At 34.5% G+C, this 18741-nt stretch overlaps 1 protein-coding gene across 8 annotated transcripts in view; it reads left to right on the forward strand.

Annotated features, from left to right (window-relative positions):
• The window catches only part of Shab (Shaker cognate b), a 68387-nt gene extending 50029 nt beyond the window's left edge, over window positions 1–18358 (forward strand). For 3 of the 8 annotated variants that reach the window (XM_069111305.1, XM_069111304.1, XM_069111309.1), the window contains 6 exons: window positions 463–735; window positions 2052–2087; window positions 2858–3085; window positions 10849–11056; window positions 11505–11927; window positions 14980–18358. In XM_069111305.1, coding sequence (XP_068967406.1) covers window positions 463–735; window positions 2052–2087; window positions 2858–3085; window positions 10849–11056; window positions 11505–11927; window positions 14980–15221 — 1410 coding nt within the window. In that variant the 3' untranslated portion in view covers window positions 15222–18358. Of the gene's footprint in view, window positions 1–462; window positions 736–2051; window positions 2088–2857; window positions 3086–9512; window positions 9867–10848; window positions 11057–11475; window positions 11928–14979 lie in introns of those variants that run through there. The other 5 variants (XM_069111306.1, XR_011172867.1, XM_069111310.1 and 2 more) reach the window with 5 other exon arrangements.
• The last annotated feature ends 383 nt before the right edge of the window (window positions 18359–18741 follow it).

Below are 18741 nucleotides of genomic sequence, written 5' to 3' on the forward strand. Positions count from 1 at the left end.
ATAATTATAATATTAAGTCATTCTCGCATTTTGACGATAGGAAAACATTTTTTTTAATGAAAAACTATGCAAAGAACGCAGCAAGGTTAAATCAACAATTATACAAAGAGGCGTACTACCATTGTATATTCGCTTTATCGATCGTCTATTGACTAACATAACGATGTTAATACCATAATTAGCTGCTTCGCGAATAATTATAATATCAACTCGCACTTTAATAACAAAAGAACATTTTTTTTTTTTATCGAAAATAGAGGATGATCCAAAGAACGCAACAACGTTAAATCAACGATCGCACGAAGTTCCAAGTCTATTTACGTTACAACCATTTATCGACGAGTGACGCGCCGTTTAATGTTAAATTTTTAGGATCACAGCGATGTTGAAGGCGACAACGCTTGGCTATGCGGCGGTTCGTCTTCGACAAACCGAGACTTTTCACCTTGGTCGTGTTTCTAGGAATACAAAGAGTTCAGAGACGCGGAAGATATAATGCCACTGGCGACCAGCGACTTTCGTAATCCCATCTGCCAAGAGATGAAGTCGATGCGATCCGGAGGAATCATGTCGATGGAACCGGTCGCGCATCAGCAGATCTTCGCCGTGGAAACGAAACCGTCCCCGGCACAACCGGTGGATGTCCCCAGCTTTGGCAGAACGTACAACGAGCAAGGAAGCGTAGACAGCTCTGATACGTATGCCAGCTGTCAAACGCATCCGTCTCATTCGCAGGTATAGTATGGAATCGATTGGCCGCGAGAATCTGGCCAATTGAATTCACTGAATTCAATTCACTGAAATACAGTCGCTCGTACTAATAATATTCAGACACGTTACTGTCTCCGTATTTGTTGGTTCGTTAATAATAGAGAGGATGATCCAAACATAGCTTAGCTCGCTCTACCAGAATATCAACAATTTATCATGGCTTGAAATCACGTAAACAGTTTCGTCCTAACGATAGCGTTTAATTAGATCTTTAACGAACAATTTTAACAGAACACCCAGGTTCGTGTCACGCTAATACTTATGCGCGTTCCGCATTTATTTTGTGTAATTGTCTCGTATAATGAACGTCGAGTGAAATTAACGCGGACGTTTTTATAATACACCAAGAAATTTAACGTGTCACGAAAAGAAAAGAATACTCTTTTTCATGAAGAATAACTCTGTTAATAACGTTTCCTACTGTTATTGTATTCTCGTTTCTTACTGTATTTTATCGTAATTTATCGGAGAGAAAAGTAGTATAAAATATTAAATAAGAAGAAAGTGACTGTTCTCTTAAAGTAGCGTAAATCTTCCTATATTCTCTGAATTCACGTAAACTTCCGTGACTTCTGCTTTTCTCCTCGGTTTATCCGTTTCTCTTTCCCTTTCCTCTTCTTCCTCCATTCGTTTTATTCTTCCGATATATAAATTGCTTCTTCCGTTATATTTATCATTTTAGAGAATGTATATTCTTTATATTCCTTCCATATGGTATACGGAACCGCGATTGAATTGCTCAATTACATTAGCATCGATCATAGCAGATATCGTTGGGAAATATAAAGAGCAAACGTTGTCGTTAGGAAGAAAATGTTTGCGTATTTTCAAGCTACGATGAGTGATTCATATTTTCGCAAAATAAGCAACGCGATATCTAAATCCGCTCTTATTAACGAAGCAGCAAATACAGAGATACTGCTGTGTCAGAATATTAAATACGAGTAACTGTACGTATCCGCGGTGTGTCACGTTATTTCTACCTTTTTTTTTTTTTTTTTTTTTTTATTTATTCTTCGTTTATTTTCCCGTATGTAATAAGATGTTGATTAATGCTTGCACTTTTCCTACCTTTTTTTCTTTTTTTTCTGCTGCTTTTTTTATACTTTTCTTATTACACGATTCTGCTTGAATTTCTAACCGTAATTAACGTATAACGTTGCTCTCCTCTTCGTCTCCGTATATTATCGTACAGTACGCGCAAAGTTATTGTAACATGTTGCGCATATTGTTGCGTTACTGACTGTTTCATCGGCGAGAACGAATACTAATTACCATAGGTTTCTTCTGCTGGTCATTCGGCGGATAACAATAAGGTACAACGCTAACTATCACTTAACTCGAGAAATTGCCGAACGAGCTAGTTCTTATCGTAGTGCGGACAATGCTGAAACTTTCGATTTAGAATACTTTTCTTTTTTTACCTTACGGTAGACGTTTTAACACGTTTGAATAAAATTGTAAATAATTTATTTAGACGTAGCTTAAAAGATAGAATTAAAAATTTGCTTCGAATGAAGGCAAGAGTAGTTTAGGATTTCCCTGAACCTAAAATGCCTACAATCTAGAGAAGAATTTGACTAGTTTTAGAGAAATATGTGAGTGAGCTTTTGAAAATGGAATGGCGACACAAATTTGCAATAAAATTCAGTTGAAGAAAATTGTTCTGCGAATGTATTTTATTGTTTAAGAAGATGTAAGAAACAACATTGCGAATTATTATGTCATTGGTTTCGTTATTTTATTATTAATTTCTTTAGTAAATATATATTTATTGGCATGTTTATATATTTACCGATACTCTTTGCGAGCATTCTATTACGCTTTCTATATTTGATACGCATCCTTTGGACGTACGTTAAATCAATAATAATATTCCTATAAATAAAGCATACAAAAAGATTAAACAGCGATTGGATAAATTTTAAATCTATCGCATAATAAATTTGTTTATTTTGAAATACATTTTTAATAAATTAACGAATATTTTAAAATACCAATGTGAAATGCCTGACACTGTCAATGATACAGAATATCTTACAGAAATCTATAGAGAAAATCTTATGCTAACTGCGCTGTTTCACAGGGCGATTTGACCGAAGAAGCAGACAGTAATCTGTACGTGAATCCACTGGAAGCTGCGGAGAAGTGTGGAAATAGAGTGAAAAAGTCCGCTTCCGGTGAAGTCGGACGTAACGTTGACGACGCGTCACCGAGTGTTGAATCGTTAAAGGACGTTCGTCCCTTTAACGAGGGTAGCAGGGTTACGTTAAACGACACAGTGCCCAAGCATAGAAAAATTCGCATTCAGCAGGTATGCTCGTTATTTTGCTTTTTCATCGATCCCTTTCCAATTGTCCATCTTTGCACGCGTATCTATGGAACATCCGTTAAACGCTGTTTATCCACTGAAAAATGTGAAACCGCTTTAACTGTAAGGAATTTTGAGAAAAATTCTTAACACTTTCGCGTACGAGCTGTATCCTAATTATACGATGCTGAGTGAATAATTATCAAAAATATGAAGTTTATTAGAACGTTAATATAGATAGAGAGTGCAGTTTATTTAAAATAATAAAAATTTAATTATTTTTCCAATTTATTTAAATTGATAGACTATGGATTTCAGTAAGTTTCCTACTAAAAATTTTTTATCATTTTGGTAATTCTGATCTATTCTATGGTTTATATTATAATTTATTCATTGCTCTCACGAGATATAAATCCATTTTGTAAAATTACATTATCTTCATAGTAGGTACAAGATTGTTTTATTTGTTGAATATTACAACGAGTACTATGTTTTGGGTTTATTTACATATATTTGCCTGTTACGTGCGTTCTGTGTATTTCTGTGCCGTCAAATTTCCCATAAATCCACAGTCTGGTTGTACTATAAACGCGAAACAAAAACAAATTCGCTTTCCGTTTGATATACTGGTTGAACAAGGATAACATTCGACAATCGATCTGATTTATTGTACATGGGCTAATGATATATCGGCTCCAAAAATCAACAAACATAGGGCAAGCAGATGTTATGTGAAATTTAATCCAATATAATTTAAAATACAACATAGAAGAATGTAATTATTGACTCATCCTCGTAATTATTTCTATATAATCGCACGTATTCGACGTCGTTCCTTCGTAACCATCGTTGTGTCTTCTTCACTCAATCTCGTTATTTTCATCTCCTTATAGCTTCTTTCTCCTATGTACCAAAATTTAGAAAGTCTGTGGATTTTGGTAAAACTGCAGAACCAAAAGTGGATGTGTTAGCAGCTAACAAGTTTAGAAAGGTATTCTAGTCCGAATAACTAGTTTTTCATTCGATCTTTAATGATATAATTATTAATAACGTAGTTATCAAGGATGTGATTATTAACGTTGCAATTGTCATTAAGAACGTACTAATATTAAAATATAATAGTTATAAGTACAATTATTAAAATGTTATTATTAAACTGACAATGAAATGAAAGCTTCTTTCTTTTTTGTTTATTTCGATCATTTAACGTCGCATAAATCACTTGTATGGATTATTAGCGACACAAGGGCAACATTTACCATTTATTGTACAGTTTGGTATGTTTTAGGCAGCGTAGTAGGTTTTCAGTCGATCCATTGTCCTTTAAATTGTCTCTCAAGACGGCTCTTATGATGAATTGTTATCTATTTATGATGTGCCTTCTGCGATGAGAATGACGATGTTACTCCTCTTCACAGATTAAAGGGTCTTTGTTTGAGAAGATATTGGTGAGTTTCGTGCAAGCTATTATCATTCTGGAGATTACGACATGGTCGTGTGTCTTGGTAGATTACGAACAATGGTCGAATTCAACTCTTGTACACGCTAATGTTATCTATTTAAATTTTGAATCTTAGAAAGCATTTTTTATTTGATACTACATTGCACAAATAGTCGACTCACATTTTCTGATAATAATCGTTCGTTCGAAAGGTGAAGCACAAACAAATGAACGTTATATCAGATTTCCAATCTTTTGTCCTTAGTAGCGATGAAACAATTGCAAATGTTCGTACGAATTCATTTTTCTATGGCCGTAGAGGAGATTGTACGGTCATAAAGAAATTAAAACTAGACAGAAAGTTTCACCTATGGATTATACCTACGTATAAATCTAATATATCTAACTAAAATGTGTACTAAACCTGGAGGAGATTTAAATGTGTTGTAAAAGTTCGAGACAGTGAATTAAAATTTTATACCTAGATTTACAACAGTTAGTTAAAATCTAATATCTAAATCTGGAAGGTTTCGACTGTATAAATTTGTAATGGCTAATTAAAATTTTATGTCCGAAGCTGTGAGAACGAGCGATCCATAAAATCTTTAATGGCTAATTAATATTTCATACTTAAACCTGCGAGAGAAACAAGTGATTCGTGTAAGAGGTCTTTATACCTAAACAGAATTTCTTCGCGTTTTAACTATTCAGTTATGAATAAATCATCCGGTGGTTATATTCGAACGACAGTATCTATAAATTGAGATACTCCTTATAGGTGGTTATGCAAATGAAGCGATTGAATTGAAGAGTTGAGAGTTCATCGAGAGTGTTGTGGCTATCGCCCGAACTAGAATCAATTGTCTTTATCCTTAAATATACATAAGCCTGAAAATTCTATCAATTTCTTCTCATACTCCTAAGAATACGTTCTCATGGTCCTCAACTCAAACGAGGAGCTAAAAGATTTGGATCTTTGTAACTTCCAGGGTAGAATACCTTTTTAACTTGTGCGGAGACTTGTGCGTTACGTGGCTAATTGTCGAAAGTGTTGAGAAGAGCTCGTAAGAAAAATTATTGAAAAAAAAAAAATATCTTTAAACATAAATAATTCATACGAAGGAAAGTTTTCAAGAAAATTTCTTAAGAGCAATTATTCTCATGAATTACTAAAGTGAAACGATCGCGTGTACCTAAGTCTGTGTTGTACGTTCAGCAAAATTTCTAAGCGTAATTTAATTAACCATTGACTAATCGTGCATGATGAATATTGCGTTTAATGTTTACTTTCTCTGTCACTGTGTGCGTCATCAAATTCTATTTTCGACCAATGAGACGAGTGTAAGGTTTTCGGTACGGTATTAATAATAATCAAACGATTTTCCATACGAACACTTACAGCCATCGATTGTGAAACAGCATGATTTCCTTTATATTATAGTTTCAATGGTAGTTTTCTTTAGAAATATTCCTTTTGTCATTTTTATATGATTTCCAGTCACATCATAGGTCGCACGAAATATTCTGATTTTATTATCTCTCTATAGCTTTTTTATTTTATTTCCTTTTTATGATTCTTTTAAACTAACGACCTTTATAGAATAGAAAATTTCTCGATACGTAAACATACGTATACACGCACTTAGTTTTCCATTTAGTTTTGCTATCGCTATATCCATTCTGATATCGTAGTTTAGTCAGTTCAGTGTGACGAATATGTAGTTTCTTTATAGCTTTAGCTTGCTTCGATCTAAACATATTTATACGTATAATTATATAAATACTATATATATATATGGTGTATTTATATAATTTATATACCGTATATTAATTAATTTATTTATATATTAGATATTTATAGTCATCATTACATAATAAAATGACGGTCAAAGATATAAAGTTATACACGTGATAAACTTTTATGAGACTACCGAACAGAAATAGAGGATAAAATAGCGCTTTAAAATTTGACGAATTTTTCCTTGCTATTTGAAAATATGAATATGTATCCTACTCTTTTTCTAAGTATTTTACATCTACAAAAAAGTATATTACATTGTTATAAGCAACATCATTCGTGTGTCATTTAGCCCTTTAATTATGAATTGCTACAGAAAAATCATTTGCTTATAAAATCTCGAAATCGCACAACTAAATTTGTATATGCTACAGATAGTCTATATAATTTCGTCTGCTGTAGGTTTTACATTTCTTTCTTTTTAATTGGCATTATTTTCAACATTTTCCTCGTTTACCTGCACGGCTGCGCGTTTGGTTACTGTAGCAAAATCGATGTGTTTAATTATTTCCTCGTCTTTGAATTTCATATTAGAACTTAATCATCGGGAGATTTCTATGCCTGCTAACTGTGTCATTAATCAGCTGTGATAACTGTGCAAATATATTCAAAGTTGATGTAAAGCATAATGACTTAGCAAAAACTTGACATCTTCCATAAAAGTTTCATTCAGACTCTTCAAGATATAATTTTCTTGTTAGCAAGCTGTTACACACCAATATACTGAACTTACCTAGACTTGTGTAAAATTCACTGAACTTGTGCAGATCTTCGTTCGTCGTAAAATTAAAATGATAAATGAAAATAAACAATATACAGTGGGATATATTAAAACGAAGTAATTGTTTCTAATCGTCTGCTCGTTGTAGCATCAGTTCGTTTTAGTGTAAATTGAAATACATGTGTGTACACATATATTTATCTCGTATATGTAGATGGGAAAATTTTAATGTAAAATGAAAGGTACTATATAATATAAACATAAGTACAAACGTAATGTATACATTTTCATACATTGTATTCGTAAGAAAATTATTTAGTTTTCTCAGCATGGCTAAAATTAGTTGTAAATAATCGAACGAAATATTTTTGCTGTTATGTAGAAATAGTCAATAGTCAAGTAATCGAACTCGACCAATGATCAATTTTACAAGCAATAATGAAAATGTCGATGAACAATCCAATACTTCTCGTCACAAGTAGAAGCCTCTTACGTTGCTCAATGCTCTTAAAAAAGATTAACAGATTCATCGTCAATGTTTGATCTTTACCATGACAACAAAGGCGGAGCAAGTAATTGATAGTATCGCAAGGCAATCGATAATATTTTTCCGCGTTCGTTATAGCATTTTGATTTTATTCGTCCAAGCTATGTTACCTTACTATACACCACTGTACCATTAATAATATTTTTACGTAAAAATACCATTATCAAAATACACATAGTTACGTATCGTTAACATTTCCATTTTATTCAAAAAAAAAGAAAAAAAAGAAAATGAAAAACTCGATTATTTTTGAAGGAAATAATTAAACCCTCAAAGCTTCGTATTATCAGATACCGATAGAATCTTTCCCTTTATCAATTTTTTACTCGCCTCTCAAAAGCTTATCGTTATTAGTGATGAGCTCAAGTATGTACGTACACTAATGTACACACGTCGCAAGTAGGTTCGAACCAACTCACTAAATAGATTCGAACTCTCAATAATTCTATTTCGACAAGAAGGAACGCTAGTATCAAATATTTCGAACCTAAACGCGACAGATTTGAAAGCTCTATAAAAAAGTACTTCGAGAAATGAAAAAAAAAATACTCGCAAGTAGAATCGAACATTGGTCGAACAAGTTGGAAACTTTACGAGCACTTTGTCGGAGATTCTCTCTTAAAGTCGTGTTTCTCAAAATTCATAAGAAATTCTTCAACTATATAAATCTACTTCGACATTTAGTTCGAAAGATAATAAAAATAATAATTCGATCTCGCGATTCGATCGCTGCTTGTAAGAGGGTTCGATTCGTTTAAATATCGAAGCTACAAGTAGATTTTCGAAACTTACGAGTACTTGTTCCGACGTTCGAGACCAACTTGAGAAGATCGAATGCACTTAGCAAGTACACCTTACGAGTAGATCGCGGATTTTTATGCAAATTCGTATTCTTTTAGAATATAATTAAACGTCGCAGTAGAATCTCGACAAGAAATTGATTTATCTATCAAATATTGTAGAATCTATTACATTTCTTCGTGTAACCGTGCATCTCGTGCAATTTCGCGCTTTCAAATTTTCTACGAAAAGTGTAAAAATCTGCATTCTATTTATGAGTAGTGTTCCAACCCTATAAAGCGATTACTGGATTTCATTCGGATTATAAATATGTATGTACACTACCATGCATACCTATTTAGCTATCTGACGCGGTAATATTTACTTCCATCGCCCATCCACTTATTTTTATCTCCGACTGTGTTTACGTTACTCTGCATAAGTATCTGGACACTTGATGCAATCCAATGAAAACGTTAATATTTTAAGTATATTCTCAATATTATTATAGAAGAACGTTTCTCTATTATTGATTACTGTCCTGTCTCTTGCCGTGACTGGGATCAAATGTTCAGCTAAATTGAAACTGAAACGAGCAATACGTCCGCGTCAATCAAAAGTTTCATATTCATCTGAAATAAATAGCTGGCGCTTTATAGAATCCATATAAACAATTTTGAAACGCGACTGGAAGCAGGTATTCCAATCATTCTAACATCTCAACGTTGAACAGATATGCTTAAAGTCACTTAACTTAGGTGTTCTCCTACAAGCTTTCTCATTTACACTAATTAATATCGACTATTGTTTCTATCGATATCCACCAACTGTACACGGTTACCTGAGATAAGATCACAAACGAGGATTCGACTAAGCTAGAACTTTTTTTCAAACTATATGTTACATATTCGCAGTAACTTGGAAGCTACAAGGCCAGATACTCGTGCACGGTATGGTATGTACGTGTTAGACTTGGTCCCACCGTTGATCGTTACGTCCCTTCCCATTTCTCGTTAGTCGAAACCGTAGAAGTCCGCCGCCACGTTTCGAAACGATCCTCGCCCCTGCACTAACCGCGATAATTAAAAGGCTGCGATTATTATTGCACGAGCTCTGACAGCGTATCATCACTGCTTTTTTCAGTTTCACGAACCGTCAAGATCGCAAACGGAGCACAGTTGAACGACTAGCCGAGGGCGATCGTACATTACCGAATGTGCCCTGGTGCTTGTCTGAGAAGGGTCTGCACAAATACACACGATACTGCACGTAATAGCCGTGCCGAAAGAAAAGACAGACGACACAGAGAAAGAAAGAAAGAAAGAGAGAGAGAGAGAAAGGGAGAGAGGGAGAGAGGGAGAGAAAGAGAGTGAGAAAAAGAGAAATTATTGTTTGGCCTGGCAGATTACCCAGAGGCGTGATTTATCTCGATTACAAAAGGCCACAGTTGCAGCGTAACCGACTTGCCGTACACTTTCAGTCGAGGAAACATTCCCGGTATTATTTTGTCACACGAATCGCTAAAAACCCCCTTTATCCGACAATTAACCTGCTTGCGTTCTCACCCTGCCTCGATTAACTGCATTCATTAACGCACCTCTTGCACTCGAATCTGTTAACGATTTATTATACGTGTCGCTCTTATTAAGCGTTAATTAACTGCCACGAATAACCATTCGAAATATCGAAATGGTACCTATCGGAGTTGCCTGTAAGGAGTAGACGAACTCACATTAAAAACGAGAGACGACTCGTGTTCGCAGTTTTCAGTACATTGAAGCTCAAGGGTATAGCGTACGACAGCGTCATTGACTTTTGTAATTTGCAGTTAGGTAATCTTGCACATAGCGTACGTACTATATATATCGGTCTTTTACCTCGCTATAATTTGGGATGAGTCGTCTAAAGCGATAAAGAGACGATGACGAGTGTGGAATAGAAAAAAAAGAAAAAAGAAAAAGGACGTGCGAAAGGGAAAAGGATTTTTACTTTGTGATACCGTTAGCAATATTATGATTCCAATCGATATAATTGGAATAATTAATGGATACTTAATAATTAATAATACTTCCAATGGACTGAAAACGTTAAACCGTAACGTTTGTAACATCGAAGTTTTTGTTTAACCGTGTGATGTTTCTGTTATATTGACTCCCTAAATCATCGAGTTTCCACATACAAGAATGGAAATTTGTCACCGTCCAGGTTTCGTCCAGTCGCTTCTCCATTCCTCGATTCAATGTCGAGGAAGAACTTACGTACAATTACTTTTCACACAGGTGCACGTATCTTCTCTTTTTTTTTTTCTTTTTTTTAATCATCGTAGAATTTCATTGGTTGTTCATCGTTGATAATCTTCAACGAATAGCTGACTGATGGAAAGATCGAGATTTGTGTATTATATGTGTGTGTGTTACTAACGAAGAAGTTAGTTGCCTAGTAATGTCGCATATTAGTTACCCGGCGCGGCTGATTGCAGAGCGTAAGACCACGCGCGCAATTTATCAGCGACCAGGAAAGCATTGTGGCTCGTAGCATGACGAAAGAGGAAACCATGGAGAACAATTACTATGGAGGACTACGAGGAGGCAAGCCATTTACCACGACCAACAGCAGCCTGGCCTCGGCTACGAGAATTATACATCATCATTTGTTCGGCTCTGCCATTGGACCCAGGCATTACACAGGTAAGTGATATGAACTAACTTCTTATTCTTATCTAAATACTATCGTGAATAATTTTATTCCACGAATGCCATGACTCCGTGTCGAGAAAATTTTTCTTCGTCGTTCTTCGAACGTATACCATAATTTAGATATATTTTCATTATTTACTGACGAAACGCGAACGAATTGGTTAAATGTATGCAAAATGTAAAAAAACGGATAGACTCAGTTAAATTATAATAATCTAAATTTAAAATAATTTCCTAATAATTTCTCGAATCTATCGAAATTCCCACAACTATCGCAACACTTGTAAACGAGGGTGTATCGAACGTATCGTATCACGCTCGTTTCACGTTCGCTGGCTTTTAAAGATTATTCGAGTCGCGTCTACCTGTCGATTCACCCTTCTATTGATTTCCTTTATATTCTGGGTCAGCGCAATACTTGGAAGCACTGTATATGCAGGTCATCGAAGGCAAATTTCAGGAACGAACACCGACAGCAAGCTTTCCCTGTCCGCTGATTCGATAGACAGCGAGGGCGTGCCTTTCATAGACAGGCACCGGGTCTCCAAGTCGATACTCAAGAAGTCCGAGAGCAGCAATAATTACTACAGCAACGCCGGTGACTCGGACACCGAGAAGCTTATCACCGATAATGCGTCGACCATAAGCATGTGCGACAATGAGACCAGCACATGCGACGTTTTCGCCAATGTGAATGGAACGAGATTGAAACAGCCTGGCTCGCCGTTGCTTTCCAGACAGGTTCTCGAGTCGATCTTCCGCACGAACAATAACGTCGAGAGGGAGAACGAAGTGGATCAAAGCGAAGAAAGGAACTGTGTTTCCAAGATGAGCAGATCGATATTCGACGAGGTCCTCGAAGGTACTTGTTTGCCTTTTTCTAGCCACTAGCTCGCCATTCAGCCAAGCTAATAACAGATCAATTACAAGAGATTGTCTGCCACCAGTTTTACACTAGCCCTCAGAGATAGCGTAAATCCCGGACACTCGATTATTTTCAACGGAGTGTACAGAGCGTCCTCTTCGGCTGAAAGATCTTCGTTATTTCAAGCAATGAATGAAAGTACAGGGTGGCTCGTTGGTCGCCTTCTCGTCTAAAAGTTGTGTAACTTTTATTTATCGTACGTTCTTTTTTAACTTTGGATCATCAGATTTTTGAAGATTGTTTCTTTTCTTGGAAATTTATAACGGGAAAAATTTACAACAATATGCAATGCACAGGCACAATCCACCCACTGTTTTATTTTGCGTATAGATTACGTTACATTATAATGTTTAAACAATAATAATGGGAAAAATTTCGTGACTTTATAATTGAATAAATTCTGTCGTAATGACATTTCAATTTCTATTGTTGCTATAATCACGCATCGTAGAATGCTATGACGCTGTTAGATAGACTTTTCAAATCTACTACGTGAGAGCAAAGTTAACATATAAATACGTAGAGTGTAGGATATTATGAATTATTTAACTCGATTATTTTAAAGAATTTAAAAGATTATATAAAATATTAATATCCGAAAGAATTTCATGATTAATATAAAATTTTCTGATTGTAATAAAGGGTTGCTCTAAACTAACAAAACGATGATTAAGTGAAACAGTGATATTTAAAGATCGGTATGTCGATTGACGAATCGGTTGTTTCGTTCCCATACGATTTCATGTAACTGAAAATCGAATACGAAAATATTTATAACTCGTTCTATTAACGGAGACTGTTATAAAAAATGTCATTGTAGCTAACAGGTTAAAAGAAGAGTGGTTTTTAAAATTGCAACGGAATGTCTCGAAAAAGGTGTATTTTATTCAGAAGAGCGTATCGAAGTCGTGAAACGAGCTTTTTATAGACTCTGTGGGTCTCTAAATTTTCGAATCGAATTTTCTTTAATGGAATCTGCTATCTTCTTCACACGGATATAGAATGCACTTAAAAGTGTACGTGTAATAATGGAATGAAAAATGAAATGTTAATATACTTACACCAAAGAGATGTACGTATGTACCAGAGAGATAAAATTCAAACTAAATTTGTTTCCACGTGAACTACGCTTAAAGTAACAGGAGTGTTTAATGCACAGGCTGCCTCGGTAACTCGATTTCTGTTGAAAACCGATATCTCTCTTACTTTTAACAATGCGAACAAATGCTTTAGGATATAAACTTCTTTTTCTGGTTTTAGTGTCTCTTCAACATCGAATTTAATTTGATATATTCAATAATAATAATAAACTTTCTTTTTTCGTAGTCATATTTTCCAAGATTGAAATATTTCCATGAGAAATCGCAATCGAACCATTGAAACAATAGTTTCCACACGTCCACCCTATAGAAAGTTTCAAAAGTGACTGCTCCTCTTCCTATTTAATCAATAACCCCGGATATCCCGAATATTCTGTGCCTGCCAAATGGCTTTAACGCCCTACACTCTGGCTGTTAAATATTCGCAAGAATATCGCTAACGTTTAATATATATCAAAAAAAAAAAAAGTAACTTCTCGTTGTTAATGGCAACTGTCTTTGCTCTATTAATATGATATGCAACCGATTAAACTCGTTGCTTGTAAGTAGACCGCGGATGTTCATGCAAATTCATATTTTTACGAATGCAGATAAAGAAATGGAAGTTAAACGTAGATTTGTTTTGTTCTTTAAATATTTTATAACCAGTATCGCAATACTTTGAATATTTTGTTACATCTTTTAATATTATTCTATCTTTACATATCTTACATATTTACATATACATCTTTACATATTTAAATTATATGCCTATAAATGCGTAAACATAAACAGCCTGTTTATAAGGTTCCATCATCTTTAAACTGATCGATTTACTGACAAATGCTAATTTCTATTCTACGTAATTGCCAAATATGCTTTTAATTTGCTTTGGAATCAATAAACATTATCCTAATAATACAAAAACCTATAAACTCTAACAAACGATATTTGGATAATTACATTCCACTGTATTCTATTGCAATTAACTGATTGCGAGTTTGGTCATTAAATTTTTAGATCGCTCGATCAGCAATTATTGCGTTCCCGGAATTGTAAATACTTTTCGCATATGACGTTTCTCGCATATCACGCTTCTCCACGATTATTAACTGACATAAACTGATCCTCGATTGACATAACGATAAGATATCGCGTGACGTTAGATATAGAATGACGTTAGAATATATGTATTGAAATCTTGATATCATGAATTATTATCATGTTTTGATAATGTTCGCATAATAGAAAATATGGCTGTGTATATAGAAACTGTAAGATATTTATTGACTATATATCTAGTGAAAAGTTAATATACAGTGTGAACAATCACCTCAAGCTCATAGTAAGTATTAAAGATGATCCCACTGAATACTGACGACGAGACTTATTAATATTATAGATGATTGCCTGTCTATAAATATTTTCCAAATATGATTATGTATAATATTTAATATCACAAAATATATAACGTGTCTTTGTATTGGATATCTCGTAACTCAAATATACATGCTCAGAATTGTTTAAAATTTTACCGATATAATCATGATGATAGTAGGACGACATAATGCTGATGAAATCGGAAAATGTTTCGTGTAACACACGTGTCGACAAGTATAATTGAATACTTTCATGAGCCACTGCATTTAATTGTTTATAAATAATTCTGAGTCATTTATGTCCACGACTAATACTTCTTTTTCCTATTCTAAGCTTGCAAGAAAATCGAAAGAAATTCTACAATGCTTGTCGAAGTCTTTGCTACTGTGCGTTACACGTAATAAATTATTTTCGAGATTTCGCTTCGCACCCAAACGCTCAAAGTCGCCGACAAAGACTATAACGCGTTTAACTATCCGCAGTTTACCTGTCGCCTTAATCGTAATAATCGTCATTTAACAAATTTTCAGAAGAGAAGTGCACGCAGGACGAGGCAATGACAGAGAATAAGAACAAAGAGGAGCGAAAGAAATCGAGAACGAGGATAGAGGAGCCGTCGAAGGACAGCCAGACGATGTTGATATGCTCATTACGATCGCATAAAACGAAGAAATTAAGCATAGAGGAAAAACGAAAGGCCAAAACGGCCAGTCACAGTTGCAAAGGCACCGACACGAATTGTCTTCCTCAAGAACATCGTTTCTCGTCGTAGCGTAATTCTCCTTTGTGTAGCATCCTCCGTTCTGTGTCGCGTATACATATGTAGATACGAAACTGAATCACTCTGCGATCACATCAGTGTTTCTCTTTTAGTAACGCCATTAACTTCTGTAATAACATTCGCACGGTCGTGCATCTGCGTTTCGAATACGACGACGACGACGTCGACGTCGTATCGTCGACGATATCGACTCGGCCTGTCGTGTAAATACGTCTAGGGAAAACGCATAATAATCTTAAGAGAGTGATATACGTTCGATAATATGAAAAATAGAGACTAACATAGATAATGTATAACACGAAGAAATACATATTTTCGAGAAAAAAGAAAGAAAAAAGGAAGAAAAGAGGGGGAGAGAATACACAATTTTGAAAAGTATATATATACGCGTGAAGGAATATAATTGCGCCGAGGATGGTATTCAAATGATAAAAAAAAAAAGGGAAAAAATGATTAAAATAAAAATAAAATATCGAAGAAGATAAGATGCCAGTTTGCATAGAATTAAAAAAAGAAGCAAGGGAGAAGAAGTTAATCAAAGCTTATTAAATGATACGATGAAAACAAGAGATACAAAAACAATGATGATAATTCTAATGATAATAGTAATAATAACGGTAATAGTAATAACGATAGCAAATAACAAATCTTTAGGCCATATGCTTTTCCCTGTTCGCTGAAGAAAAACGAGAATTTAATGAGACATGTAATCTACATAGTCACACGACCCTGTTATTTCCTCCTTTCGCCTAATATGGTTAAATTGGGGCAGCTTTGCGTGTCGCGCGAACAGTATATGCATTCGATGACATATAGCAATGAGAAAACACGCAACCGAATTACAAATAATGATAGTCGGGAGATTCGTCGTCCTTTTTTTTCTTTTTCTTTTTTTTTTTTTTTTGAGAAACGAGTCGTTCTCGACTAAACTCCGCTAAAGTCTCTCAGTGTTGTTCGAAATGACACGAGTGTTCGTTCATCTGCTGAGTGTCTTATGTACAATTAGATAATAATATATCGTTGTAATATATAGGAGGCATTAGATACACGATGTGATACATGCCTCGTTGAAATCAAAACACGATATAGTAGGAAAAACGTGGGAACGTAGATCGTCGGAAAACTCGTTAATAACTGCCCTTTTTAAAGTTCCGATTTTCGCGTTTCTTTTCTATTGAATCGATTCTTGAAAGTTTTCTTATGATATCTTTTTAAAGAGAATATTATTGTTAATTGTATTTTAAGTACTTTGTGATAGTAGTTTACATAAATCAATTCACGTGTGTGTATGTGTATATTTGTATGTATATTAGTTAAAAATATCTGCAGGGTGTTCTATTAATTTTATCGTGTGGTATTTTTTTTTTTAGAAAATTATTGTGGATATAGATGTGAATTTATTTTTAAATTTCACGACGTTAAAGACTCTTGTAGATTGTGATATATGAGACTTCTAATCTATTATGTAGTGGAAAGGGTACAAATTTTGAAGTAGAACCACCATGTTTTACTTGAAAGAACATGTTTTACTTGAAATATGATACTTAATAATAACAGATACTTTAAAAGTCACAGAGAATAATGCTAGTTTAAGTAAAGAAGTTATTGTATACTAATTGTAATATTATTTTCTTCGGCATCCAAAGTATCATCTAAAATAATTTCTATTAACTTCTCAACTAAACTATTTATCGATATAATAATAAAAAGAACTTTGTTCCTCTGTAAGACAGTGCAGTATGGAATTGTTGAGCTTGAGTTAATATTAAACTCAACTTTATGTGTATCTTATAACGAATTTCACTTCTGATATGAATGAAATTATCGGAGAAAGCTCAACTCTTTGTAGTTTTTGAAATATGCATTATTATTAAAAATATTGTTAGTATACAAACTTGAAAAAGTGATGAAAATTTGCTCACTGGTGTACTTAAAACTTCGATGGCTCGCTGTATAAATACTGTATGTCCAAAAATAATATTTTGTTTATTGTATTTAGTGTATGTAGAGATATTTTCAAGATGCACCCCTGTCATTTTATGTTCCTAAAAATGATCAATGCGCAATTTGCAATCAATATTGCAATAGTATCGATAAAGATAAATACGATGCAAAGAGTACTTATTTAATGATAAAGTGCCATTGAATTTTTAAAGTTGGTTTTCTCGAATACGCTAAAAATGAACAAACGATATTTATGCAGTAAACCATCAATTCTAATCCTGCTTTCTACCTACTTCTCCCTTGAGTTCTCGTTTCTACTGCGTAGAAACACCATACACCAAGACCTCCTTATTCAATGAAATTGAAAAAGGAAAATACTCGTTTAAAAAACGTACAGTTTCGAGTAATAATATAATTAGAAGATAACATGTAACCCGAAGTTACTGGAACATCCTGCGATACATTTGAAAATAAATCCACTTGCATCGAGGTTCAACCGAAGTTTTCCTATGTTCATTCTCGTTTAAATGACACGGAACTTCACTTCCAAAGAGTTGTATCTACCTGACCACGTTTTCCACGTAGAACACACACACACACACACACACACACACATATATATAAGTATATACTTTATATAACGCAAATATCGCAGTGGAACCAGAAGCGCTTACGTGCACGACCATGAGTTCAGTTCGGTCGTTTTTAAGAGTTGAAGAAAAAGTGTACTTTTCGCGTATGTTATAGATGTTAAATCAAAAATGAAAAAAGAAATAAAAATGATGAAACGTGTTAACATGCTCATGTAGAGAATAGCCAGAGCGCAAGTATCGTCTGTGTTATATCCAGGTACCGATGTCTAGCCGCGGTAACAATCAAAGTTTTCCAAGAAACTTTTACACCATCGTCATCGAACGCGACGAAAAGAAATTTTAAATCGATTGTCTTCGCCGAAAAATGAAGAACATCATGTAACATTGCAACGCGCATTATTTACGAGTGTAATTACGACGCGTGCTCAAAAAGTTCGATCGCCTCTTTTTTCCTACTAATGGTGATCGTTCTCTTTTTTGTTGCCTTTCGTTCTAACAGAGAGAAGCGAAATAAGTAAGAAATCTTCCGTTCGTATCTCGCTGTAATTTAGTCAAAGTAACAAAGACGCGTTCTCGCCTCCAAAAACAAAATTCGGACGCCTCTGTTTCGCTATAATTAGCGATCCTTTCGATCTTTATTTTCTTTTTTTTTTTTTTTTTTCGTTTATGCTTCCTTTGATTTTAATCGGGAGAAGCGAGACAAGTAAGAAATCTCCCGTTCGTCGAATCTCACTGTAATTTGGTCAAAGAAAGAAAGACGTTCTCTCTTAGATTTTTAGACGAGCCGTCAGTAAAAATACATATCTCTATAATGGCATTTCTATTCATTGTTATCGTAGATGTAGGGAAACAAAGTAATTGTACAGTTGCAAATTAACGAGGAGGAAAAGGAGAAAAGAAAAGAATGGTTAATATTCCCCATAGACGCGTCTATTTGGGGATCTTTGTTATGCCGATGGTCCGAAGTTCACACC

This window comes from Bombus flavifrons, chromosome 4 (assembly GCF_040668555.2).
Source record: "Bombus flavifrons isolate JBK064 chromosome 4, iyBomFlav1_principal, whole genome shotgun sequence".
Lineage (NCBI taxonomy): Eukaryota > Metazoa > Arthropoda > Insecta > Hymenoptera > Apidae > Bombus > Bombus flavifrons.